Genomic DNA, 26,857 nt, shown 5'->3' with positions numbered 1-26,857 from the left:
GCATCAATTGAGATGATCATGTGATTTTTCTGCTTTGATTTGTTGATATGGTGTATTACATTAATTGATTTTCTTATGTTGAACCATCCTTGCATACCTGGGATGAATCCTACTTGGTCATGATGTATAATTCTTTTAATGTGTTGTTGGATACGATTTGCTAGAATTTTATTGAGGATTTTTGCATCTGTATTCATTAGAGAGATTGGTCTGTAGTTTTCTTTTTTTGTAATATCTTTGCCTGGTTTTGGTATGAGGGTGATGTTGGCTTCATAGAATGAATTAGGTAGTTTTCCCTCCACTTCGATTATGTTGAAGAGTTTGAGGAGAGTAGGTACTAACTCTTTCTGGAATGTTTGATAGAATTCACATGTGAAGCCGTCTGGTCCTGGACTTTTCTTTTTAGGGAGCTTTTGAATAACTAATTCAATCTCTTTACTTGTGATTGGTTTGTTGAGGTCGTCTATTTCTTCTTGAGTCAGAGTTGGTTGTTCATGTCTTTCCAGGACCCTGTCCATTTCATCTAAATTGTTGTATTTATTAGCGTAAAGTTGTTCATAGTATCCTGTTATTACCTCCTTTATTTCTGTGAGGTCAGTAGTTATGTCTCCTCTTCCATTTCTAATCTTATTTATTTGCATCCTCTCTCTTCTTCTTTTTGTCAGTCTTGCTAAGGGCCCATCAATCTTGTTGATTTTCTCATAGAACCAACTTCTGGTCTTATTGATTTTCTCTATTGTTTTCATGTTTTCAATTTCATTTATTTCTGCTCTAATCTTTGTTATTTCTTTCCTTTTGCTTGCTTTGGGATTAGTTTGCTGTTCTTTCTCCAGTTCTTCCAAGTGGACAGTTAATTCCTGCATTTTTGCCTTTTCTTCTTTTCTGATAAAGGCATTTAGGGCAATAAATTTCCCTCTTAGCACTGCCTTTGCTGCGTCCCATAAGTTTTGATATGTTGTGTCTTCATTTTCATTTGCCTCTAGGTATTTACTAATTTCTCTTGCAATTTCTTCTTTGACCCACTTGTTGTTTAAGAGTGTGTTGTTGAGCCTCCATGTATTTATGAATTTTCTGGCACTCCGCCTATTATTGATTTCCAACTTCATTCCTTTATGATCCGAGAAAGTGTTGTGTATGATTTCAATCTTTTTAAATTTGTTAAGACTTGCTTTGTGACCCAGCATATGGTCTATCTTTGAGAATGATCCATGAGCACTTGAAAAAAAGGTGTATCCTGCTGTTGTGGGATGTAATGTCCTATAAATGTCTGTTAAGTCAAGCTCATTTATAGTAATATTCAGATTCTCTATTTCTTTATTGATCCTCTGTCTAGATGTTCTGTCCATTGATGAGAGTGGTGAATTGAAGTCTCCAACTATTATGGTGTATGTGTCTATTTCCCTTTTCAGTGTTTGCAGTGTATTCCTCACGTATTTTGGGGCATTCTGGTTCGGTGCGTAAATATTTATGATTGTTATGTCTTCTTGCTTAATTGTTCCTTTTAATAGTATATAGTTTCCTTCTTTGTCTCTTTTAACTGTTTTACATTTGAAGTCTAATTTGTTGGATATTAGTATAGCCACTCCTGCTCTTTTCTGGTTGTTATTTGCATGACATATCTTTTCCCAACCTTTCACTTTCAACCTATATTTATCTTTGGGTCTAAGATGTGTTTCCTGTAGACAGCATAGAGAAGGATCCTGTTTTTTAATCCATTCTGCCAGTCTATGTCTTTTGATTGGGGAATTCAGTCCATTAACATTTAGAGTTATTACTGTTTGGATAATATTTTCCTCTACCATTTTGCCTTTTGTATTATATATATCATATCTGACTTTCCTTCTTTCTACACTTTTCTCCTTGCCTCTCTCTTCTGTCTTTTTGTATCTGACTCTAGTGCTTCCTTTAGTATTTCTTGCAGAGCTGGTCTCTTGGTCACAAATTCTCTCAGTGACTTTTTGTCTGAGAATGTTTTAATTTCTCCTTCATTTTTGAAGGACAATTTTGCTGGATATAGGAGTCTTTGCTGGCAGTTTTTCTTTTTTAGTAACTTAAATATATCATCCCACTGTCTTCTAGCTTCCATGGTTTCTGCTCAGAAATCTACAGATAGTCTTATTGGGTTTCCCTTGTATGTGACAGATTGTTTTTCTCTCGCTGCTTTCAAGATCCTCTCTTTCTCTTTGACCTCTGACATTCTAACTAGTAAGTGTCTTGGGGACCGCCTATTTGTGTCTAATCTCTTTGGGGTGCGCTGCACTTCTTGGATCTGTAATTTTAGGTCTTTCATAAGAGTTGGGAAATTTTCAGTGATAATTTCTTCCATTAGTTTTTCTCCTCCTTTTCCCTTCTCTTCTCCTTCTGGGACACCCACTACACGTATATTTGTACGGTTCACATTGTCCTTGAGTTCCCTGATACCTTGTTCAAATTTTTCCATTCTTTTCCCTATAGTTTCTGTTTCTTTTTGGAATTCAGATGTTTCATCCTCCAAATCACTAATTCTATCTTCTGTCTCTTTAAATCTGTCATTGTAGGTATCCATTGTTTTTTCCATCTTTTCTACTTTATCTTTCACTTCCATAAGTTCTGTGATTTGTTTTTTCAGTTTTTCTATTTCTTCTTTATGTTCAGCCCATGTCTTCTTCATGTCCTCCCTCAATTTATCGATTTCGTTTTTGAAGAGGTTTTCCATTTCTGTTCGTATATTCAGCATTAGTTGTTTCAGCTCCTGTATCTCATTTGAACTATTGGTTTCTTCGTTTGACTGGGCCATATGTTCAATTTTCTGAGCGTGATCTGTTATCTTCTGCTGGCGTCTGGGCATTTAATCAGATTTCCCTGGGTGTTCGACCCCACAGGTTGAAAGATTTTTCTGTGCAATCTCTGGGTTCTGTTTTTCTTATCCTGCCCAGTAGGTGGCGCTCGTGGCACACGTTTGTCTACGGGTTCCACCAGTGAAAGTTGCTGTGGGTCCTTTAACTCTGGAAAATTCTCGCCGTAGGGGAGGTTCAGCAGCCGAAGCATCTTGGAAGAATGCCAGCCGGCCTGGGGTTCCGAATACGGGGAGGGTCGCCGGCCGCCGCAGCACGGGAGAGCGTCCGGCCGAATTAGCTAGTCGGCCCGGGGCGCCAAGCGTGGCGGGAGGGCGCCAGCTGTCGCAGCCTGGAAGAGTGCACTGTTCCCAGCCGGACGGGGGAGTCACGTGTTTGGAAGGGATCCCCCGGTCACTGTTCTCTGCAGTCTGGGGATTTCCGACCCAACTCTCTCAGTTGGTCCGGGGGGCCTCGCGTGGTAGGGGCACCAGCCGCCGCGGCCTAAGGGGACCGCCTGTCCAATTCTACCAGCTGGCCTGGGAAGGAGGAAGGGAGGGACTCCGGTCGCTTGCCGTCCCACCCAGGAAAGCCCGTGCCCCTTGGTGATCTCACCGGAGCTGGTTCTCCCAGATAGTCAGCCATTCCAGGATGGGGTACGCCGTCCCTTTGATCTCCCTAGTGGCTCCGGGAGCTGCTCTGTATTATCTCCACTCCCCCAGTAGCTGTTCTGGAGGAGGAAAGGTGAGGGCGGCAAGGCTGTCGAGGCTGGTGGCGGAGGAGCCGGTGAAGGCGGAAGAGGGGAGAGGAGGGCGGGCGGGTCCGCTGCTGCGGGGCCTTTGGGGAGCTTCTTAATGACTGATTCAGTTTCTTTATTTGTACTTGGTTTGTTGAGGTCGTCTATTTCTTCTTGAGTCAATGTTGGTTGTTCATGTCTTCCTAAGAAGTTGTCCATTTCATTCACATTGTCGAGTTTATTAGCATGAAGTTGTTCATAGTACCCTTTCATTACTTCCTTTGTTTCTAGTGGGGTCAGTGATTATGTCTCCTCTTCCATTTCTGATTTTACTTATTTGCATCCCCTCTCTTTTTCTTTTTGTCAACCTCACTAAGGGTCCATCAGTCTTACTGGTTTTCTCATAGAACCAACTTCTAGTTTTGTTGATTTTCTCAGTTGTTTTCATGTTCTCAATTTCATTTATTTCTGCTCTAATCTTTGTTATTTCTTTCCTTTTGCTTGCTTTGGGGTTAGTTTGCTGTTCTTTCTCTAGTTCTTCCAAGTGGACAGTTGGACAGTTAATTCCTCAAATTTTGCTCTTCTTTTTTTGATATAGGCATTTAGGGCAATAAATTTCCCTCTTAGCACTGCCTTTGCTGCATCCCATAAATTTTGATATGTCGTGTTTTCATTTTCATTTGCCTCAGTATATTTACTGATTTCTCTTGTAATTTCTTCCTTGACCCACTGGTCGTTTAAGAGTGTGTTGTTGAACCTCCACGTATTTGTGAATTTTCTGGCACCCTGCCTATTATTGATTTCTAGCTTCATTCCTTTATGATCTGAGAAAGTGTTTTGTATAATTACAGTCTTTTTAAATTTATTGAGACTTGCTTTGTGACCCAGCATATGGTCTATCCTTGAGAATAATCCATGAGCACTTGAGAAGAAGGTATATCCTGCTGCTGTGGGGTGTAATGTTCTATAAATATCTGTTAAGTCTAGCTCGTTTATTGTAGTATTCAAATTCTCTATTTCCTTATTGATCCTCTGCCTAGATGTTCTGTCCATTGATGTGAGTGGGGAACTAAAATCTCCAACTATTATGGTAGATGTGTCTATTTCTCTTTTCAGTGTTTGCTGCATGTATTTTGGAGCATTCTGGCTCAGTGCATAAATATTTATGATTATTATGTCTTCTTGTTGAGTTGTTCCTTTTATTAATACATAGTATCCTTCTTTTTCTCTCTTAACTGTTTTACATTTAAAGTCTAATTTGTTGGATATTAGTATAGCTGTTCCTGCTCTTTTCTGATTGTTATTTGCATGAAATATCTTTTCCCAGCCTTTCACTTTCCACCTATGTTTATCTTTGGGTCTAATATGTGTTTCCTGTAGACAGCATATAGATGGGTCCTGTTTTTTAATCCATTCTGCCAGTCTATGTCTTTTGATTAGGGGGTTTAATCCATTAACATTTAGTGTTATTACTGTACAGGCAGTACTTTCTTCTACCATTTTGCCTTTTGGATTTTACATGTCATATCTAATTTTCCTTCTTTTTACCTTTACTGATAGTCTCCATTTGTACACTCTTCTCCACACCTCTCTCTCCTGTCTTTTCATATCTGTCTCTAGAGCTCTTTTTAGTATTTCTTGCAGAGCTGGTCTCTTGGTCACAAATTCTCTCAGTGATTTTTTGTCTGAAAATGTTTTAATTTCTCCCTCATTTTTGAAGGACAATTTTGCTGGATATAGAATTCTTGGTTGGCAGTTTTTCTCTTTTAGTAATTTAAATATATCATCTCACTGTCTTCTCACCTCCATGGGTTCTGCTGAGAAATCTACGCATAGTCTTATTGAGCTTCTCTTATATGTGATGGATTGCTTCTCTCTTGCTGCTTTAAAGAGTCTTTCTTTCTCTTTGACATCTAACATTCTGATTAGTTAAGTGTCTTGGAGTATGTCTATTAGGATCTATTCTGTTTGGGGGTACAGTGCACTTCTTGGATCTGTAATTTTAAGTCTTTAATAAGAGTTGGGAAATTTTCTGTGATAATTTCCTCCATTAGTTTTTCTCCTCCTTTTCTCTTTTCTTCCCCTTCTGGGACACCACAACATGTATATTTGTGCACTTCATGTTGTCATTCAATTCCCTGAATCCCTGCTCATATTTTTTTCATTCTTTTCGCTATATTTTCTTTTGCTTGTCGGATTTCAGATGTCCCATCCTCCAGCTCACTAATCCTATCTTCTCCCTCTTGAAATCTGACATTGTAGGTTTCCATTGTTTTTTTCATCTTTTCTACTGTGCCTTTCATTCCCATAAGTTCTGTGATTTGTTTTTTCAGACTTTCAATTTTTTTTTTGTCCATTCCTTGCGTTCTTATATCCCCCCTCAATTCACTAATTTGATTTTTGATGAGGTTTTCCATGTCTGTTTGTATATTCTGAATTAATTGTTTCAGCTCCTGTATCACATTTGAATTGTTGGTTTGTTCCTTTGAATGGGCCATATTTTCAGTTTTCCTAGTATGATTCATTATTTTTTTGCTGGCATCCAAGCATTTAATTACCTTAATTAGTTTATTCTGGAGATTGTTTTCACTTTTTTTTACCTACAGATTTCTTGCTGGATGACTTTGTTGTCTATCTGTTCTTTGACATTCAGTTCAGCTTACTCTGGACCTCTAGCTTAGATTTTGTTTAACAGATCAGAATTTTTCAGTTCTTGTTTTCTTGTTTCTTGCCCTGCCTGTATGGTGCTTTTCCCCCCAATCCCTTAGGAGGGTTTAATTAGACCCCAGCCAGATTTTCCCAGACCAAACTGGCCTCCTGTCAGGAGGAAAGAATCACCTGTGTCAGTTTTCTCTGAAGGTGAGACTGAGCAGGTTGAAAGGCTTTCCTATGAATTTTTTCTGGGCTCTGTTTTTCCTATCCAACCCAGTATGTGGCACTTTTCTGCCTGCAGGTCCCACCAGCATAAGGTGATGTGGTACCTTTAACTGCAGCATATTCTCCCTGCTGGGGGCATGGTGGAGATGGAGGAGAGGTTGTAGGCTGGTTTTAATCGCTCCAGTTTTCCAGACCCTGGGGTCTGAACCCCTTGAGGGAGGGATTCCATCTGAGCTGGGCCCCAACCCTCTCCTGGGGAAGGCACAGGCTCCAGACAAGCACTCAAATAAGCTTAATTCTGCCTATGCCTGGGGCAATGGAGCCCGAGAAGCCTTGCAGCTGTTTCCAAAGAGCAGTCAAGCCATAGAAACACAGCTACCACAACAAAAGAGAAAAATCCTTTTCAGAGCAGGACCCCAGTTCCTTGGGTTTGCCAATCAAGAGCTTAAGTTGGTACATTGCTCTGTGTATCTCCAGGTCCTGTGTGCCCCCTCCTTTCCTTCAGGGCCCAGACCATTTCAAATCCAAAAAAACCTCTTTTTTTTTTTCCCTTTGTCAGCCCTGCCCCCTCTGTATTGGGGCAAAAACCAGCAACCTCCACTTTTACTGGAGGTTCAGCTGAGCTGGGGGCCTATTTTTAGTAGTCAGAATTTATTGATTAATTCCACAATTGGAATTTGGTTGTGCTCAACCCCTGCTGCTGGTAAACTCTCTTTCCTTTCCCCTCTGGGAAGCAGTGTGTGGGGTAGGGGTGCATCAGACACAAGGTTTTCACAATCACACAGTCACATTGCAAAAGCTATATCATTATATAGTCATCCTCAAGAAACATGGCTACTGGAACACAGCTCTGTATTTTCAGGCACTTTCCTCCAACCTCTCCCATATATCTTAACTAAAAATGTGATATCTGTTTAATGTGTAAGAATAACCTCCAGGTTAACCTCTCGTCTCTGTTTGGAATCTCTCAGCCACTGGCACTTTATTTTGTCTCATTTCTCTCTTCCCCCTTTCAGTCGAGAAGGTTTTCTCAATCCCTTGGTGCTGAGTCCCAGCTCATTTTAGGAATTCTGTCCCATGTTGCCAGGAAGATCCATACCCTTGGGATTCATATCCTACATAGAAAGAGGGAGGGCAGTGAGTTTGTTTGTCGTGTTGGCTGAGGAAGAGAAGACATCTGAGCAACAAAAGAGGTTCTCGTGGGGGTGATTGATATGTTGTGTTCTTGTTTTCATTCGTCTCAAGGTATTTACAGATTTTTCTTGCAATTTCTTATTTGACTCACTGGTTATTTAGCAATGTTTTGTTTAACTTCCATATATTTGTGAATTTTCCAGTTCTCCACCTGTTATTGATTTCAAGCTTCATTCCGTTATAGTCAGAGAAAGTGCTTTTTATAATTTCAATCTTTTTTAATTTACTGAGACTTATTTTGTAATCCAGGATGTGGTCTGTCGTGGAGAATGATCCATAAGCACTTGAGAAGAATGTATATTCTGCTGTTTTGGGGTACAGTGTGTATGTGTCCGTTAAGTCTCATTTATTTATCATATTATACACATTCTATGTTTCCTTATTAATCCTCTGCATAGATGTCCTTTCTGTCTATTGATGAGCGTGGTTTATTGAGGTCTCCAACTGTTATTGTAGAAACGTCTCTTTCTCCCTTTAGTTTTGCCAGTGTTTGCCTCATGTACTTTAGGGCACCATAGTTAGGTACATAAATATTTATGATTGTTAATTCTTCCTGGTGGATTGCCCCTTTTATTAATATGTATTGTCCTTCTTTATCTCTCATAACGGTTTTACATTTAAAGTCTGTTTTGTCTGTAACTACCCCTGCTCTTTTTTGGTTACTATTTACGTGAAATATCTTTTTCCATCCCTTCACTTTCAGCCTGTTTGTGTCTTTGAGTCTAAGGTGATTACTTTATAAACAACACATAGATGAATCGTATTTTTTTTTTATCCATTCTGCCAATCTATGTGTTTTGATTATGGGTTTAATCCATTAACATTCAGTGTTATTATTGTAAAGCAGTACTTTACTTTCGGTTTTGACTTTCGGTTTTTATGTGATATCTTTTTAAATTTTTTTGGCTCTCTTTTACCCTGTTAGTTACCTTTATTAATAATCTTCATTTCTACACTCTCCTCCAAAACCCCTCGTTCCTCTCTTTTTCTTTCAGCCTCCTTTTAGTATTTCTTATAGACAAGTCTCTTGCTGACAGATTATTTCCGTTTCTGTTTATCTGTGACTATTTTAAACTTCTTTCATTTTTCAAGGACAGTTTTGCTGGATATTGAATTCTTGGTTGGCAGTTTTTCTTTTTCTGTACCTTAGATATATCATACCACTGCCTTCTGACCTCCATTGTTTCTGATGAGAAATCGTCATTTTGTTTTATTGTGGTTCCCTTGTATATGACAAATTGCTTTTCCCTTGCTGCTTTCAGGATTCTCTCTTTATCTTTGGCATTTGACATACTAGTTGGTATATGTCTCAGAGTAGGTGTATTAGGATTTATTGTTAGACATACATTTTGCTTCTTGGACGTGTATATTTATTAGTCTTTTGAGTTGGGAAATTTTCAGCCATTATTTCCTCAGATATTCTTTCTAGCCCCTTTCCTTTATCTTCTCTTCCTGGGATACCCATTATGTGTATATTTGTGTGCTTTATGCTGTCATTCAAATCCCTGAGACCCTGCTCAGTTTTTCCATTCTTTTCTCTCTCTCTGTTCTTCTGTCTGTAAGATTTTGATTGTCCTGTCTTCTAGTTGACTGATTCGTCTGCCTATTTAAGTATGCTGTTGTATACCATTAGTGTACTTTTAATTTCTTCTGCTGTGGCTTTTGTTCCCGTAATTTCTGATATGTTTCTTTTTATACTTTCAAATTCTTCTTTGTGCTCATGCAGTATCTTCTTACTATCCTTTATCCGTTTCTTTGTTGTTTTTTGTTTGCTTGTTTTTGCATGGGGAGGCTCTGGAAATTGAACCTGGGTCTCTGGCATGGCAGGTGAGAATTCTGCCACTGAACCACCATTACACTGCTGACTATCCTTTATCTTTTTAGCCATGTCTTCCTTCATCTCCTTGAATTGAATTAGGAGATTTGTTTGAACATCTTTGATTAGTTGTTTCAAAAATCTGTGTCTCCTCTGAAGTGTTAAGTTGTTGCTTTGGGCCATATCTTCCTGTTCCTTAGTATGGCTTTTAACTTTTTGCTGATACCTAGGCATCTGATTATCTTGATGGGTTTTCTCTGAAGGTCAATTTCTCTCTCTTGCCTAGAATTCTATTGTTGATTGGCTTTGTGTTAAGGCTCTTTGACACTTGATTCAGTGTATTCTAGACCTTCATAATAGCCCGTGTTTAATTGATCAGACTTTTTCAGCTCTTTTTCATTTGATTCTTGAATATGCAGGACAGTTTTTTAAGATTGCACTATTTGTACAATTGTTCCACTCCCAGGAGAAGGCTTCCTTTTCTCTCTGTCTTCTTTGGGAATCTTGATCTGTTCTGTTTGTTTTTTCTTTTCCATTATATGTCTCCCCCCCCCCCCCAACACACACACACTTCTTTTGTTGTTCCTCGCTGCTTTTGCCTGGAGGGCAAATACTGGGGGGATGGTCACCCTGGAGAGGACTTTCCCAAGACACTATCTTCCAGTCAGAACAGCCAGGGACCCACAAAAGGGCCATAGACTGACTCCAAAGTGCCCAGGGGGGACAGGACAGAAACCACAAAGCCTTTTTGATGGCTCCCTGAAGCTGTGCTTTCCTGGCCTGCCAGCAGATGGCACCCTTCAGCAAATTCTTCGCCGTTGCTCTAAGGAGACACTGTGTCTTTAAACCTCCATGGCCTCCTCGCCTGTCGGGGGCAGGGTTGAAGCAATGGCTGCCCCCACTTTTATCCAGGAAGGGTTGAAATGATAGGTCAGAACTAGGCCTTGGTGATTTGAATTTGCTAATCATAAGCTGTGATCAGTGCTCAGCTGTGCCCCTCCCCACCTCCTCTTCTTGGGAAGAAGAGTTTTATGTCCCTTTCTGACAGCAGCAGGTAGCCGGGGGCTGGATCCCATGGTGACTAACCCTGAGAGTGGGGGAAGGATGGTGGCAGCTGCTGCAGAACAAGCTACTCACAGTTCTTTATCGCAGTTCATGCACCTCTTCCTCCCACTCTTCCCTAGATGCTATACAGTGTTCTTCTGGCCACCAGACCCTTAGAATAGCTTCTTCGGATGGTTCCTGTCTATTTACTTGCTGTTTTGGAGGAAGTGAGTCCTGGATCTCCCTACTTCGCCATCTTCCTGCATTTTGATTGCTCTGCCTCTCCTTTTTTTTTTTTTTTAACTTTTTTTATCGTATAATATAACATATATATATATATATATATATATAAAGCAAAAAGCGATAGTTTTCAAAACACTCTTCAACAAATAGTTACAGGACATATCCCAGAGTTTGTCATGGGCTACCATACCATCATCTCAGATTTTCCCCTCTAGCTGTTCCACAGTATAGGAAGCTAGAAGGAGTGATATCTTTTTATCATCACAATCGATTTTTTCTTTTTTTTTTTGAAAAATAACATATATACAAAACAATAAATTTCAAAGCACAGTAGCACAATTAGTTGTAGAACAGATTTCAGAGTTTGGCATGGGTTACAAGCCCACAATTTAGGTTTTTACTTCTAGCTGCTCTAAGATATTGAAGACTAAAAGGAATATCATTAAATTGATTCAGCAAGCATATTCATTTATTAAATCCCATCTTCTCTGTATAATTCCACCATCACCTTTGATCTTTCTTTCCCTCTCTTTAGGGGTATTTGGGCTGTGGCCATTCTAACTTTTTCATGTTGGAAGGGGCTGTCATTAATATGGGATAGGGAGATGGAACTAGCTGATGTTCTGGAGAGGCTGGGCCCTCTAGGTTTCAGGGCTTATCTGGTCTAGGGACCCAACTGGAGGTTGTAGGTTTCTGGAAAGTTACTCTAGTGCATGGAGCCTTTGTAGAATCTTATATATTGCCCTAGGTGTTCTTTAGGATTGGCTGGAATGGTTTTGGTTGGGGTTTGGCAAGTTATGATAGGTAGCAATGTCTAACGGAAGCTTGCATTAAAGCAGTTTCCAGAGTAGCATCTCGACTATTTGAACTCTTTCTGCCCCTCATAGTTTATCAATTACATTTCTTTCCCCCGTTTTGGTCAAGATGGAATTTTTGATCCCATCGTGCCAGGACCAGATTCATCCCTGGGAGTCCTCTCCCACTCTCCCAGGGAGAGTTTCTCCCTTAGATATCATGTCCCATGTAGTGGGGAGGGCAGTGCTTTCACTTGCAGAGTTGGGCTTAGAAGAGAGTGAGGCCACATCTGAGCAACAGAAGAGGTCCTCCAGAAGTAACTCTTAGGCATACCTGTAAGTAGGCTAAGCTTCTTGCTACCTACATAAGCTTCACAAGAGTAAGCCTCAAGATCAAGGGCATGGCCTATTGATATGGTTGTCTCTAGAGTTTGACACAGTATCAGGGGTTTCCCTGGTGGTAAAGTTTAATAGTTCCAGATTTTCTCTCCCATCCCTCAAGGGACTTTGCCAATACTTTTGATTATCTTCTTAATATATTCTAAGATGTATCCAGACACTCCATTAAGCTATACAGGATTAAAGGCCCTCTTTTCTTACTCTGGACTCCCTGTGTTTCAGTTGTTCAAATGAGCTGTACAGACATGTGCTACAGAAAATTTTGGTTCCAGACAAAATAAACCTTTCTTCCTTTGGTCTCAAAGAGTATGTGTGGTTCTAAAATAAAGACAATGACTTCTTTACCCCTGTGTTCTGAATTACTTTAACCCTGACCTAATCAGCTTCGCTCTTACATCTAAATACCAGGTTATATATAAAATAGCCTCTCAAAATCCAAAAATAATAATTACCACTCTGGACTTAATGTATCTGCTGTAAGAGCTTACAGTCTAGTTTGCCTCTCCTTTTACAAGAAATATTCTTGCCCCTAACTTGCCATGGATATATTTACTATCCTTTTCGTAGGGAAAAACAGCATTGGTCTCCATGCAGAACAAACACCACTATACCTATTCTTTGGAAAGCCAGCATACCCTAGTGGGAAAGCTTTCTCAGCTTCTGTTTTTCAAGTTTTTCTACTACCATTGCCTCTTTTAGCCCCTAAAATAAAAAAAACACTAAGATCATTCATTCAGAAACTGAGTGCTTAATATAACTTTTTCTTGACAGGTTTATTAAGAAGTTGGAACACTCTTGGAAAGCTCTGGTACATGATGGAGTGAGTAGCGATCAACTGGAGGCTTTCCCCCCTCCTTCTGTCTCCCCTATTTCTGAATTTCCCCCTCAGTTTCTTCTGTTTATTACTTATTTCATTTGTGGGTTTTTTCCTTCTGCTAGGGTCTCAGCCTAGGGGAAAATGTCCCTTGGACAAGTGATCCCTTTGTTGGACCTCTCTCTTTCTAACTCTGCAGCCATCCCTTCTGCTCTGCAGGACACTGTATCGGTGCATCGCCCAGGCTTCTATGCTGAACGGTTCCAGCGCTTCATGTGCAACACAGTGTTCAAGAAGATTCCCTGTAAGTGGCTTCTACCAGATGACCCCTCAGTGACTCCCTTACCCCAGGAGATGGGGAGGCAGGACACCTTGGCAGGGAGCTACCAAGGCCAGAGGCCTCTCCTGTGCCACCCATATCCTGTGAGAACTGCTGCCCATCCTTGTGTCAGTCAGTCTTTCTATCCCAGCTGTTTCCAAGTTGCTGTGTTTTCCTTGGCTCGCCCTACATGTGTCATTGAGGTGAGGGGCATTTCTGGGGAACTGATGGGATTGCAAAAAAATGTAGAGTTGTGGGTATAGGAGCCATGTCACAGGCTGAAGTAGGCAGAGCCAATTCCAAGAACCAAGGCGCGTTCTCAGACTAGGATCAAGTAGTTGGAGAAGCATTTACTGATTTCTGCTTAGCAAAGTGTTCTTAGTCTCTTCTCTCAACTTTCTAGGAAGTTCCAATGTTCTTCTTCTTTCCAGAGTTTCCAAGCTGTTGCCACCAGCAAATTCCACCTCCTTCCATCCCTTCAACATAGATATCAGTTGTCCCTCAGTGGGGCAGTAGAACCTAGGCATGCCAGGCAGTCTTAAGAAACTTAGAAGAACAAGTATAAGTTACTATCTCCGTGCTTACTGTGTGCTAAGATATAAAGCAAAAGGGTTGTCATCGTCAGATTTTATTGGACAATGCGATTAAAGAAGGGAATTAAGGAGTAGAGGACATTTCATCAAGTGGAAGCTACATCAAGGTTGTGGGTTGGAGGTTGGAGGTGTGTATGTATTCCTTTTCCTCTAGGTCCCTTCTTTCCAAAGCAAAGTCAGATTCTTTTTTCTGGAGAGTAGGTTAGAGCCCATCTCTGTTGACCTTAATCCTCTGTCTGCTTTGCAGAACAACTTTGGGTGTGTTGGGGGCACTAGCAATTTGTATCTATATCTTGGTGATGGTTTCTGAAGTCGGTGCTAAGTAGGCTCTCTCTTTCCCTTTTGAAGTGAAGCCCTCTCCTTCCAAAAAGTTTCGATCTGGCTCATCTTTCTCTCGGCGGGCAGGCCCCAGCGGCAACGCCTACATTGGCCAGCCATCGGTCTCTGGGGAACACAAGGCACAAGTGACAACAAAGGCGGAAGTGGAGCCAGGTCAGCGCAAGGGCTGGGGTCCCCATGTGATTGGGCACACCCTCCCTTCTGAATCCTTATCTGTCCAGGAGAAGCCAAGTTGTTATATATATATTTTTGGTTGTTGTTGTTGTTATTGTATGTTTTAACATAAATTCCCTTCACCCCATCTTCTTTTGTTCTATTTAATGAATTCTTCCCTTCATTTTCCTTCCAGGTGTCCACCTTGGTCGCCCTGATGTTTTACCTCAGACACCACCCATTGAGGAAATTAGTGAGGACTCACTTACTTCTGACCCCAGCTTCACACCTGTAGTTGGAGAGACTTTGCAGATACTAAGTACAAGGTTAGTTCCTTGACCCCTTTCTCCATGTAATCTCACTTCTTCAGGTCCTTAGGTCCATATTCTCCAGGAAGACACCTGTAATTCTGTTTTTTTTTTTTTTTTGTAAGAATCATTGTCTTTTGTTCTTTGCTAGATTTGTACAAGTTCCTAATAATTCATCCTTAGGTATTTTGAAAAGAATGTCAACAGTGCTGTATCTTTAGGGAGTGGAGAAAGCTTTGTGTGTGGACTTTTCTGGTATTCAATCAGAATACCCCAATTAACCCTTCATCTTCTGATGAGTTGAGTGAGAATTCTCAGCTTAGCATATAAGTCTGGAAAGATCCTTAGATGGTGAAGACAATGAACAGTGTTTCAAAAGGGTCCAAGTTTTTAAATTGTGATTTGATTTTGTTACCTGGTATGTTATTTCTCTATGCTTTGTAATAAATTACCCTAAAACTTAGTGGCTTAAAATAACGAACATATATCTTAATTTTTGTAGATCAGGAATCTGGGTGCAGTTTAGCTAAGTCCTCTGGCTCAAGAACTTTCATGAGATTACAGTTGTACTGTTGGCTGGGGCTAGACTAGGGTTTCATCTGAAGAATCAGCTTGGGGTAGATTTGCTACTAACCTCACTTGTGTAGTTGTTGACAGAATTTAATTCCTGTGGTTGTTGGACTGAGGACCTTACTTCCTCTATGACTGTTTTCTGGAGGCTTCTGGCCTCCCTCAGAGATAATGATAAAAAAAAAAATGTACCTAAGCAGAAGCCATGGTATTTTTGTAACGAGACCTCAGAATTGACATCTTATCATGTGTGCTAGGGTTTACACATAGGTCTGAATACCAGAAGACAAAGATCATTGGGGAACATCCTAGAAACTGCTTATCACAGTTTGCCCTCTTGTCCCAATGATTCACATCCCTCCCATGTGCAGAATACACTTGGCTCCCCACCTCCACCCCTAAAAGTCTTAACCCATTATAGCATTGGCTCAGAGTCCAGAATTTTGTCATCTGAATCAGGTCCAGGTGTGGACATGGCCACCCAGGTGTATTTCTAAGCACATCTCCTTGAATACAGTTTCTCTCAGTCTGTGAACCTGTGAATCTGGAGAGACACGTTATCTAAGTTCCCCAGACACTGAGCATACATTGGTAGGGTAGTCATAAGATTGCTATACATTCCTCTTCGAAAGAGGGAAAATGGGAGGCACCAAAATTCAGGAATTGGAAGTTTTCTGATTAGGTCTCAAAGCATGGGAATAATTCTGCACTGGCTTTTGACTCCACCCTCTGGGCTCTCCGCTTTACCTTCTCAGTCTTCCTTTTTCATTAATGCTAGAATGTGTTTGTAGCTGATTAGTTTCCTATTAGAATTTGGGGAAGCAATAGTCTCTTAATTTTTGCACTGTTTTTGTTCCTTTCAGTCCACTCTGGCAGTGTTTCAGCTGATAAAATTCTCTCGAAAATTTTTGTGGGCTGCCTGTGAACCTCACTGAGATTTGCTTCAGGAGAGAAAAACCGCCCCCACAAATCTCTTCTTGATAAGTCCTAAGCTTTTTGGATGTTTTAGTTTTCAGTTGACACACCCTTAATCTCCTTGAAGACCTTTCGTATGACTGATAGTATTCTGAGCCATCACCTTTGATCTTTCCCAGATCTTGAAAAAATGTTTCATAGTCATACCCTTAACTTCATCTTTAGACCACATTTTCCCAGCAGTGCCCTGAATTTTAGTTCTTAATTTTAGCATGGTTTGTCATCTGAAGAGGCAGAGGATTTTTCAAAACTATCTAGTCCTGACTTCGGTTTGTTTAACAGTCCTTTCCTCAAGTTATTTGTGTCCTCTTTTACATTTTACTATGAGCAGTAAGAATAAACCAGATGACACCTTGAACACTTCTGCCCAAGTAGAAGCCACAGTGCTTTTGTAACCCAATCTCAATATCACCAGTGCTACATTTTAAGTCACTAAAGAGGAATGACTAATCCATCCCACACTCAAGAGGAGGATATTGAACAAGGCCCTGAATTTCAGGAGGCAGGAATTTTAATGATCATTTTAGAGGCTCCCTACCATAGCTGGGTATTAAAGACAGGGGTGGGTACTAGGAAATATTTTATAGTACTCAAAAAACTAAAGTTAAAATAATGTTCTCTAAATCTAGTAGCTTCTTAATTTCTTCGTTCTGATTGATTCTGAAATGAAAGTTGGAGAGAGTATAAGATATTTGACTTGAGAGGAGAGTCCTCTTTATTTTTTATCTTCTAATTCTTCTCTCTGCCTCTATTTTTTCTTTTTTTTTTTCCTCTCTTGTTAGTTCAACGCTTGAAGTTGCAGAATCAGAGGTCACCCATGTGAGTGTCTGGGGTGCAGGGGAGGTGAATGCTTTGAAGGGTTTTGAAGAAGATCACTTGTGGAATGGAGCAAGATGTTAAATGGCAAGGTTGGAGGGATTAAGTGTTCGCTAAACCTTGCTTTTTAAACATTTTGGGGTTTTTTTGTACCCTTGCACTTGGAAACTGAAATTGAAATAGAAGAAAACATTTGAACTGTGCCATCCAGGTTGAAATTAACTTGAATTCCATTCTTTCCTCCTCATCTCATATCCCCACATCCTTAACTTTACACTCTTTCCCTTTTCAGTGAGCAAAACACCTCAGAAGATCTGGAACAAGATTCTGCCATCTCTGTGATCTCAAAACATCAGCCCTGACCCAGCAATGCTGAGTTTCCTTCTTATTCGTCAAAACAATGGGTGTAATGGAGGCTAGGGAAACTCTTTGTCTCCTTGCTGAAGAAGACCCTCTTCTCCTTCCCCTTCCTCTTGGATGGGCATTTGGGCCTCAGACAGTTGAGGTCAACACCATCCCTTCCACATCAGAGTTGGATGGCAGGACTTTTGAACTGGTGAGCCTTGGCTTCCTCAATTGAATTTTTCAAACTCCTGTTCTCCATGCTGGAAGCGGGGTTGCTGGACTTGGTGGTTTTCTTCCCCCCTCATCTACCTTCACCAGGAGCTGGACTCGCTTCCCTCAGGACATGATTGCTGGCGCATTGGTCTCTACCTAAGCTCTTTCTCTCCAGTCCCTGGAAGAAGCTTCCTGTAACTTCTGTAAGGGTTTTTCAAGGAGTAAGGGTATTTAACCTACCAACCTTCTTTTTTTTTTTCCTTTATAAAAGGGAAAGAAGAAACAGTGCATAGCACACAATTTTAAGGCAGACAAAGAGATGCCTATTTTTGGTTTCCCTCAGAAGAGTTCTGGTGTTCATGATGCAAAAGTGTGGTGGTTGCTCTTCCAGGAGCAGCTCCTCTTTAATTCCTCCTCTCTTTATGAATTTCTTAAGACTGAAGGAATGGAAAGAGTGGGACATGGGGTAATCGTTATCCCTTTTGTTAAAAAAAAAATGAAACAATCATGGGGCTAGGAAAACAGCCCCTCCTGGACAAGACCGTACTTACTGCCCAGCTGTTATTTCTCTTTTGCAATTTGATATATATTCTGGTTGTTTTTCTAAATATGAAAGCTTATCAAATGAATTTTAGATCTCCAAAGGAGATTTCCTCTTTGCTCTTACCTTTCCCAACAGATTTTTGCTGTTTGTAGAACTAAAGTGCTATTTAACAGGCAGTCCGTATCTATGAAGCTAGAGAATATTTTCTTAAACTCATGAGGAGCCAGCAGGTATTTGCTTTGGTGAGGTCATTGCTGTATCACATGCCCTGCCTTTCTTTCTATGCATAGAAGTTGGACATAGGGGCTACGTAAGCCCTCTTCTCCAAGGATTGTGGTTCTTGATCTCATCCTTCCAGTCTTGTCAGGGAGAGAAGGGGGCCTGGTGTCTCAGGCATATTGTTGAATTCCCATACTTTGCCCTCTCCATCCCACCCTACCTTAATAGTAGGTTAGTCCATACCCAAGTAACTGTCTATATTAGACACCCCAAGCCAGTTTCTGGCTGCCTGTCTTTGCTGCCATGTTCTTTTTTACAAGAATGAAAGAAACAGTTCTTGCTAATTTTTTTTTCATAATTTACTATTTATGATGTATTTAAGTGTTTTATTCAGGACAGAGTTCGGGGTGGGGGTTGGATATTTGAGGGAGGGCTGGGTCTTAGGGAAGGGAATTCATTTTTATGAAGTGTCACTGTTTGCCTCTACTTTGTATTGTTCAGAAATGGCAAATGCAGTATAAAAGTAATAAATATCTGGACTTAATGTATTAAACTTTTATTAGTTATTTAGATTTCTTGTTTCTTCCTGTTTTTTTCCCCATACACTATACCGCATCTGCGTCCCTGATACCTCCAGGCTCAGTTTTGTTCAAAAGCCGAATCCTTTCTAGTTTCCCTCACTCTAGTTTCAGTGTAACTCAGGCTTAGAGAAATGGCTTCATTCCCTACCTCCCTGGCATCCACCTCACCATCTTAATAGCGTGAACTTGACAAGGAAAAGCTGTGACTGAATATGAGGGGATTTACTTTAGTTCTCTTGCTAGTTTGTAAGCCAGTGTAACTTAGGGATTTAGGGATTGAAGCTCAAAATTTACTCAGTTTTAGAGGAAAGAGTATAGTGGGAAAAACCAGCTTGAGGTAGCTTAATTCCAGGATTCTCTTCCTTTGCCTTCTCTGACCTGGCTCTAGGGATATTACTTGTAGAAAAGCATAGAAGCATAAACACTGCTTCCCTCAGCTTTGATTTTTTTTTTTTTAAATAAGGTTGTAGGCTGTTTTATTGTGATAGGGGCCTAGACAAGGTGGGCTTGTAACAAGGCATATGGGGGTGTGATGGACACAGGAGAGAAGTGATTAAGCATTTTCTCTTTCTATACCTCTATTCCATTCCCCATTCTGGTTAATATAATGTAATCCTATAGATATTTATGCGGCAGGTGGATTTCAAAAGAAGTAATTGCTCTTCAACGATTTACAGTATGGGGGAATACATACACCCCTACACAAAAGCAGCGTGTTAGATGTGATACAGTTAAGGATATAAATTCTCTAAAAGACTGGTACAGAAAATAAAGGATGGTATTCGGGATTGGAGGGTGCACCTCCACGCCTTCCTCAATCCAACAACAAAGTAAATGAAGCTAAATGGGCATGTGGAACCGAAAAGCCCCTTCACGGTTCAGAAGGAGAACAGGGCAGACTTCCTCTACTCTCGGAAAGCCTGAAGGGGAGCCGGCCAATGTCAGGACCGGGCCGCTGCGGATGGCTGGCGCCCACTGCACATGCTCTGCCGCCCGCTCCAAGCAGGAAGAGGACGCACTCGCGGATGGTCTTGGCCTGGCCCGGGTGTCGGCTGTCTTGGCTTCCTAGAGGAAGGCGACGTGAGGGGCAGAAGTTGTAGGGTGGGCACAGAAGTGAGGGAGAGGGAAAAGAAAGGGGGAGGAGGCTGCGGGGGACAGAGTGGGACTGCTCCCTGGGTTGCGAAGTGGTGGCCGCTGACTGAGCTTGCTGTCTTCTTGCTACTGCTTGGACTCCCCAGTTCCCCCCAGACAGGCAGGGGAGTCTGGCTTGAAGGGTCAGATAGCTACGTCTCACACCGCTAGTCCCCAGCCCCAACAGCATGGAGCAGCAGGCAAGGAGGAAGATGACCGGATGGCCGCAGGCCTGTGTGGTGGACTATGGTACTGGGTACACAAAACTAGGGTATGCTGGAAATACAGAACCAAGTGTACCCCCCCTTCCTGTATTGCTACTAAGGAGTCAGCAACAGCGGATGTTCTAGCCCAGAGGAGGGTGGTGAAAGCTGTGGATGATCTGGACTTCCTCACTGGTGATTAAGTAATAGAAAACCCTTTGTATGCAACAAAGTGGCCAATCCACCACAGAATAGTTGAAGATTGGGACTTGATGGAAAGGTTTATGTAGCAAGTGATTATTAAGTATTTAAGGACAGAACCCAAAAACCATTATTTTCTTTTGACTGAACATCCCCTGAATACTCCAGAAAACAGGGAATATAATGCTGAAATAATGTTTTGCGTCCTGCAGGCTTGTATACTACTGTGTAGGCTGTTCTTACTTCAGCTACATCCTGGACTTCCAGACAAGTAGAATGGAAGGTGACTGTACGTACGGTCATAGTAGAGATGGTGTCACTTATGTCATTCCTATGGCTGAAGGACATGTGATTGGCAGCTGTATTAAGCACATTCCAATCACAGGACAAGATATAACATGTTTTATTCAGCAATGGCTGAGAGACCGAGAAGTAGGAATTCCCCCAGAGCAATCCTTGGAGACAGCCAAGGCAGTAAAGGAGCACTATACTTATGTATGCCCAGATTTAGTAAAAGAATTTAACAAATATGACACAGATGGGTCAAAGTGGATTAAGCAGTATACTGAAGTCAGTGCTATCTCAAAGAAAGAACTTTCCATTGTTGTTGGTTACGAGTGATTCTTCAGACCTGAAATGTTTTTTCACCCAGAGTTTGCTAATCCAGACTTCACATAACCTATCTCAGAAGTTGCAGATGAGCTAATTCAGAATTGTCCTATTGATGTCAGACATCCTCTCTACAACAACATTGTCCTCTCTGGAGGTTCAACCTTGTTCAGGGATTTTGGAAGTCACTTGCAAAGAGTTTTGAAAAGGACCGTAGATGCCAGGCTGAAATTAAGTGAGGAATTGAGTGCCAGGGGATTGAAGCCAAAGCCTATTGATGTACACGTGATTACGCACTGCATGCTGTGATGTACAGTTTGGCTTGGGGATTGATGCTGGCCTCCATGCCTGAGTTCTACCAAGTATGCCACACCAAAAAGGATTACGAAGAAATTGGACCTAGCCGTTGTCACACCCAGTGTTTGGAGTCATGTCATAAAATTGACTTCTAGTTATCAGGGCCAGGGAGGTGGGGAAGAGAGAATCTTTCTGATTACCTGTTTTGTCTAGATTGCTACTTTGAAGTTTTAAACCTGACCTGATAATAATACCAAACAAAATTATACAGGAATATTTTAATAAGTGTATCAACATGCAAATGTAGAGAAAAGCTAGAATGAATAAGTGTTTTTCTTTAGATTGAATATTAACTCTTATGTATAACAAAAAGAAGTGGATTTTAGTTCTTTCTGTGCCCTGATATTTTGTATATTGAATTATCCAAGATTTGATGGGATTCATCGGTATGTAGATAACTCTATAATGCTTTAATTGTACACATCTAAGTGTGCAGTGCAAGAGCTTGTTTATATTTCATACTTTTTATACTTTGTGGAAAAAGTCAAAGAAAGCTATAGTATTTGAGGAAAAACAGTGACCAAGTAACATATATTCTATAAATAGCCTCATGAGACTTGACATACACACTCATGGGGTTCCAGTTATTAGGAATTGCTTCCATCCCTCTCCATGGGTTATTTTTGCAAGGGTTTTTGGAACTAAGAAGCTAGTATTTTGGTTTAATTGATGCCTTCTGGTGCTTTTTGATTACTTGCATTCTGTTTCTTGCTTTAAAAGAAAAGTAAAGACATGGTTGTTGGACCAGTATTGCAATTCTGTACTGTCATTTCTTAATAAAAAAGCAATAATTTGACGATCAGAACTGTTGTATTTAAAGCCTAAGACCAACTTAATAAAGGCACAAATTTCTTTAACAAAAAAAACATAGAGGGTTGAAGAAAAGTAGAGGTTATAGGTTACTGTGAACTGGAAGTGTTGGGAAAACTTTCATATCCAAACAAGGGCCTGGAGGTGTGAGAATAGTATGTTTTTTGGACAAGGACAAGATCATGGTGAAAGCATTTGTGGAAGGAGGTTTGATTTTAAAGATAGAGACAACATTGGAAACCCTGAGTGCTAGGCTGAGGAATTTTTTTTCTTTTAACCCATAAGATTTTTTTTTAATTGAGAAATCTTCACACACATACATTCTACACATGGTGTGCAATTGATGGCTGACAATATCATCACACAGTTGTGTTCATTACCATGATCGTTTCTTTAGAACATTTGCATCACTCCAGAAAAAAAAATAAAAAGAAAAAACTCATACATCCCATACACCTTAACCCTTCCTTTCATTGACCAGCAGTGTTTCCATCTACCCAATTTATTTTACCCTTTGTCCCCCGTTATTTATTTATTTACCCATATTCTTTACTCATTTGTATATACCCTGGATATAAGGAGCAGCAGACACAAGGTTTTCACAATCACACAGTCATATTGTCAACATTATATCTTTATACAATCATCTTCAAGAATCTAGGCTATGGAACACAGCTCAACAGTTTCAGGTACATACCTCTAGCCAATCCATAAACTAAAAAGGAATATCTATATAATGTGTAAGAATAACCTCCAGTATAACCGCTTTACTCTTTGCGATCTCTCAGCCGCGGAAACTTTATCTCATTTCCCTCTTTCTCCTTTTGTTCAAGAAGGCTTTCTCAATCCCTTGGTGCTGTGTCCTGGCTTATTCTGGAATTTCTGTCCCATGTTGCCAGGGAGATTTACACCCCTGGGAGTCATGTCCCATGTAGGAGGGAAGGCAGTGAGTTCATATGCTGAGTTGGCTTAGAGAGAGAGGCCACCTCTAAGCAACAAAAGAGGTACTCTGGGGAGTGACTCTTAGGCCTAATTTTAAGTAGGCTTAGCCTGTCCTTTGCAGGAATAAGTTTCATAGGGACGAACCCCAAGATCAAGGGCTTATAGGCTGAAGAATTTTTATTTTAAACTATAGGCAATGGGGAATCAGGGAATCTGCTCCTAAGAAGGACATGATCAAAACAAAATAATTCGAAGACTAGTCTGTTAAAATAATATTAGAGTGAAAAGAAAAGGAAAAAGCAGATGGCTTAAACTAATAATTTAGGGGGAAGAGGCAGGGACTGTGGAAAAATGGAGAAGTAGAAAGCTCCAGGAATTAGTCCCTCCACCAAAACAATTGTTGAACTGGTAGGAACTGTCTGTATCGAGTATTTTGGAACCCTAGAGACTACAGGAACACTTGCAGCATCCAGGGAGAGCTGGATGAAGAAGGTGGTAAATAGCAAATTTCACCTTTCTTCTGTATAGCGGCTACCATCCCCAAACCACTAAGCAGGCAATTTTGGGGACTGCAGTTCATGTCTAGTGCACCCTGTTGGTGCATAAGTACCTTGTCCACAACTCACTGCTTATTACTGCTTTTCATTGCTCCTTTAGATCATGGGAGCCTAGCAACAAGGGTAGCCATTGTTTCAACACCACAGGCAGAACAGCAGAAGAGTCCTAAAGAAACAGTAGTTTTAATTTTTTTTTCATTCTTTCCTTTCCCTGTTTGGAAGCAACAGTAGGTTGGAAAAGCCACAAACTGGCAGCTCCAGGAGTCGGAGAGTAAGATTTCCAGTTACAACTTAATACTCAAAATACCCAGTTCTTAACAAAAGATTACAAAATATACAAACAAGAAAGTATGGTCCATTCTCAGGAAAAAAATAATTTGATAGACACCATCCCTTAGGAATGGTGTCTATATACATTGGAAATATTAGTCAAAAACGTTAAATCAACTGTCTGATATATATATATATATATATATATGTTCAGCGAGCTAAAGAAAACCATGGACAAACAATTAAAGGAAATTAGGAAAACTAACAAAGAAAAGCAATAGAAATTATAAAAAGCAGCCAAACAAATTCTGGAGCTGAAGAGTTCAATAATTGAAATGAAAACCTAACTAGAAGGTTTCAACTGCAGACTTGAACAGGCAGAAGAAAGGATTGATAAACTTGAAGACAAAATTGAAATTATCCAGTGTAAGAAGCAGAAAGAAAGCACTGAAGAAAAATGAAGAGGGCCTAAGAGACCTGTGGGATCTGTCAAGTACCAGTATATGCATCAAGGCAGTCCCAGGAAGGTGAGAAAGAAGGGGCAGAAAAAGTATTTGAAGAACTAATGGCTAAAAACTTCCAAATCTGATGAAAGACAGGAATATGCACATCTAAGAAGCTCAATGAACTCCAAGGCCAGGTACACTCAAAGGGATCTGTACCAAGTCATATTATAGTGAAATTGTCAAAATCCAAAGAAAAAATTTAGAAAGCAACAAGAGAGATGTGACTTATTACCTACAAGGGATCCTCAGTTAGCAATTAATATCTCATCAGAAACCATGAAGGCCAAAAGGCATTGGGATGACATACTTAAAGTCCTTAAAAGCACTGTCTATCAAGAATTCTACATCCAGCGCAATTATCCTTCAAAAAAAATGAAGGAAAATTTAAACCATTTACAGGTAGAAGCTAAAGGAGTTCATTACCAGAAGACCTGCCCTACCAGAAATGCTAAGGAGAGTCCTTCAGACTGAAATAAAAGGACACTACACAGTAACTTGAAGGCATAAAAAGAAATAAAGAACATTGATAAAGGTAACTACATTGGTAAGTAGAAACTCCTGTATTACTTTACTTTTGGTTTTTGTAAACCACCATTAAAAATCTATGTTAATGGGCATTCAGTATATAAAGATGTAATCTAAGAGAATATGAAAGGGGAGTATTCTAGTTTGTAAGCTGCCAGAATGCAATATACCAGAAATGAACGGCTTTTAAAAAGGAGAATTTACCCAGCAATATTGAAGGATAATTAAAGGATGTGGCTTTTCTGGGGTACACAATAGATTCAAACTAGCACAGGGAGCAATGGAGATATATAAGGGTAGAAAGTTTGTATACTACTGAAACTAAGTTGGTATTATTCAGATTAAGTTCTTAGTAACATTTAATTTGATAATTATAATCACAGAGGTAACCACAAAGATAATAATTAAAATATATAGAGAAAAGTAAAGATAATCAAAATACTATACAACAAAAAAATCAACTTAAATACAAAAGAGGCTGAAATGAAGTAATGGAGGAACAAATAAATATATGAAACAGGAAAAAAACCCAGATAAATGGCAAATCCTTTCTTATTAGTTATTACCTTAAGTGTAAATGGATTAAACTCATCTATTAAAAGGCAGAGATTGGCAGATTGGATAAAAACATGATCCAACTTTTTCATGAGTCTACATTGTAGCTTTATTTGTAATAGCTAAAAACTGGAATCAGCACAAATACCCTTTAATGGGTGGAACAGATAGACAAATTATGCTACATCCACTGTGTGGAATATGCTCAGCAACAAAAAAAGGATGAATTGTTGATGTACATAACTTGGATGAATCCCAAAGTCACTGTGCTGAGTGAAAGAAGTCAATCTCAAAAGGCTACGTGCTGTATGGTTCAGTTTATAAGACTTTCTGGAAAAGACAAAACTGTAGAGAACTCTGTGTGAACTGTGGGCTATAGTTAATAGTGTAATTATAGTAATATTTTTATATCAATTGTAACAAAAGAACCACACTAATGTAAAGTGTTAAGAAGAGAGAAAAGTGCATGTGTGAGGGGGTGTATGGGAACTCTGTATTTTCTTCATGATTTTTCTGTAAGCCTATAACTTCTGTAGTAAAATATATATTTTAAAAGCATTCTGTTTCTGGTATATTGCATTCTGACAACTTGCAAACTAAAACAATACCCGTCATAGGTGTTCTAGAAGGAGAGGAGAGAAAGGGCCAGAAAAAAATCTGTGAAGAAGTAATGGCAATAACTTCCTTAATCTACTGGAGGATATGACTATAGAAATCCAAAAAGCTCAATGCATGCCAATCAGGATGAATTCAAACAGATCTGCCCTGACATATATTATGATCAAACTGTTCAATGCAAAGACAAAGGGAGAATGTTAAAAACATCAAGACAGAAGCATGTATCATATATATGGAATCCTCAATAAAACTAACATCTGATTTCTCTATAGAACCTACAGAGGCCAGAAGGCAGGGGGAGGACATATCTAAAGTGCTGAAAGAAAAAAAAATCTTACCTGAGAATAATATACTCATCAAAGTTGTCCTTCAAAAATCTGGGAGACATTAAGATATTTTCGGACAAATGGAAACTGGGAGGTTATTTCCACTAGACCTGCTCTACGGGAAATGCTAAAGGGAGTCCTAAGAAAAGGACACTAGACAGTGTCCCGATGCTGGATAAAGAAATAAAGATTTCTGGTGTAAGTAAAAATATGGGTAAATAAATTTTCCAATATTATTCCATTTGCATTTGTAACACTATCTTCTTATAAGACTGAAAATTCAAATTCATTGAAAATAAGTGCAAGTCTTGGGTTCGGGGCCCACAACCCATAAAGAACCATGAAAGAGAGGGACAGAGGACCAGGGGTGCTGTGTGTAGGCCACTGAGGCCGAGCTGGAATCAACACAAACCAAATTGTGATGAATTTAGTGTGCTAAATGTAAACCTTATGGTAACCATAGAGAAAGTATCTAAAAAATCTATACAAAAGGAAAAGATAAGTAATTCCAAATGATGTATCATAAAATATCATCTGAACAT

General features: G+C 40.0%; 1 protein-coding gene and 1 pseudogene across 3 annotated transcripts in view; both read left to right on the top strand.

Moving 5' to 3' along the window:
• Positions 1 to 19,794, top strand: part of PIP5K1A (phosphatidylinositol-4-phosphate 5-kinase type 1 alpha) — a 71,449-nt gene extending 51,655 nt beyond the window's left edge. The window contains exons 10-15 of one of the 3 annotated variants that reach the window (XM_077156041.1): positions 12,688 to 12,736; positions 12,950 to 13,034; positions 13,991 to 14,134; positions 14,331 to 14,460; positions 16,770 to 16,806; positions 17,096 to 19,794. In XM_077156041.1, coding sequence (XP_077012156.1) covers positions 12,688 to 12,736; positions 12,950 to 13,034; positions 13,991 to 14,134; positions 14,331 to 14,460; positions 16,770 to 16,806; positions 17,096 to 17,098 — 448 coding nt within the window. In that variant the 3' untranslated portion in view covers positions 17,099 to 19,794. The remainder of the gene's footprint in view (positions 1 to 12,687; positions 12,737 to 12,949; positions 13,035 to 13,990; positions 14,135 to 14,330; positions 14,461 to 16,769; positions 16,807 to 17,095) is intronic. The other 2 variants (XM_077156042.1, XM_077156040.1) reach the window with 2 other exon arrangements.
• A 60-nt stretch (positions 19,795 to 19,854) lies between these two features.
• Positions 19,855 to 26,484, top strand: LOC143679770 (actin-related protein 3 pseudogene; annotated as a pseudogene).
• Positions 26,485 to 26,857: the final 373 nt, after the last annotated feature.

Source organism: Tamandua tetradactyla, chromosome 4 (genome assembly GCF_023851605.1).
Source record: "Tamandua tetradactyla isolate mTamTet1 chromosome 4, mTamTet1.pri, whole genome shotgun sequence".
NCBI lineage: Eukaryota > Metazoa > Chordata > Mammalia > Pilosa > Myrmecophagidae > Tamandua > Tamandua tetradactyla.
The sequence above is the reverse complement of the archived record's forward strand: the minus strand, read 5'-3'. Positions and strand labels throughout refer to the sequence as shown.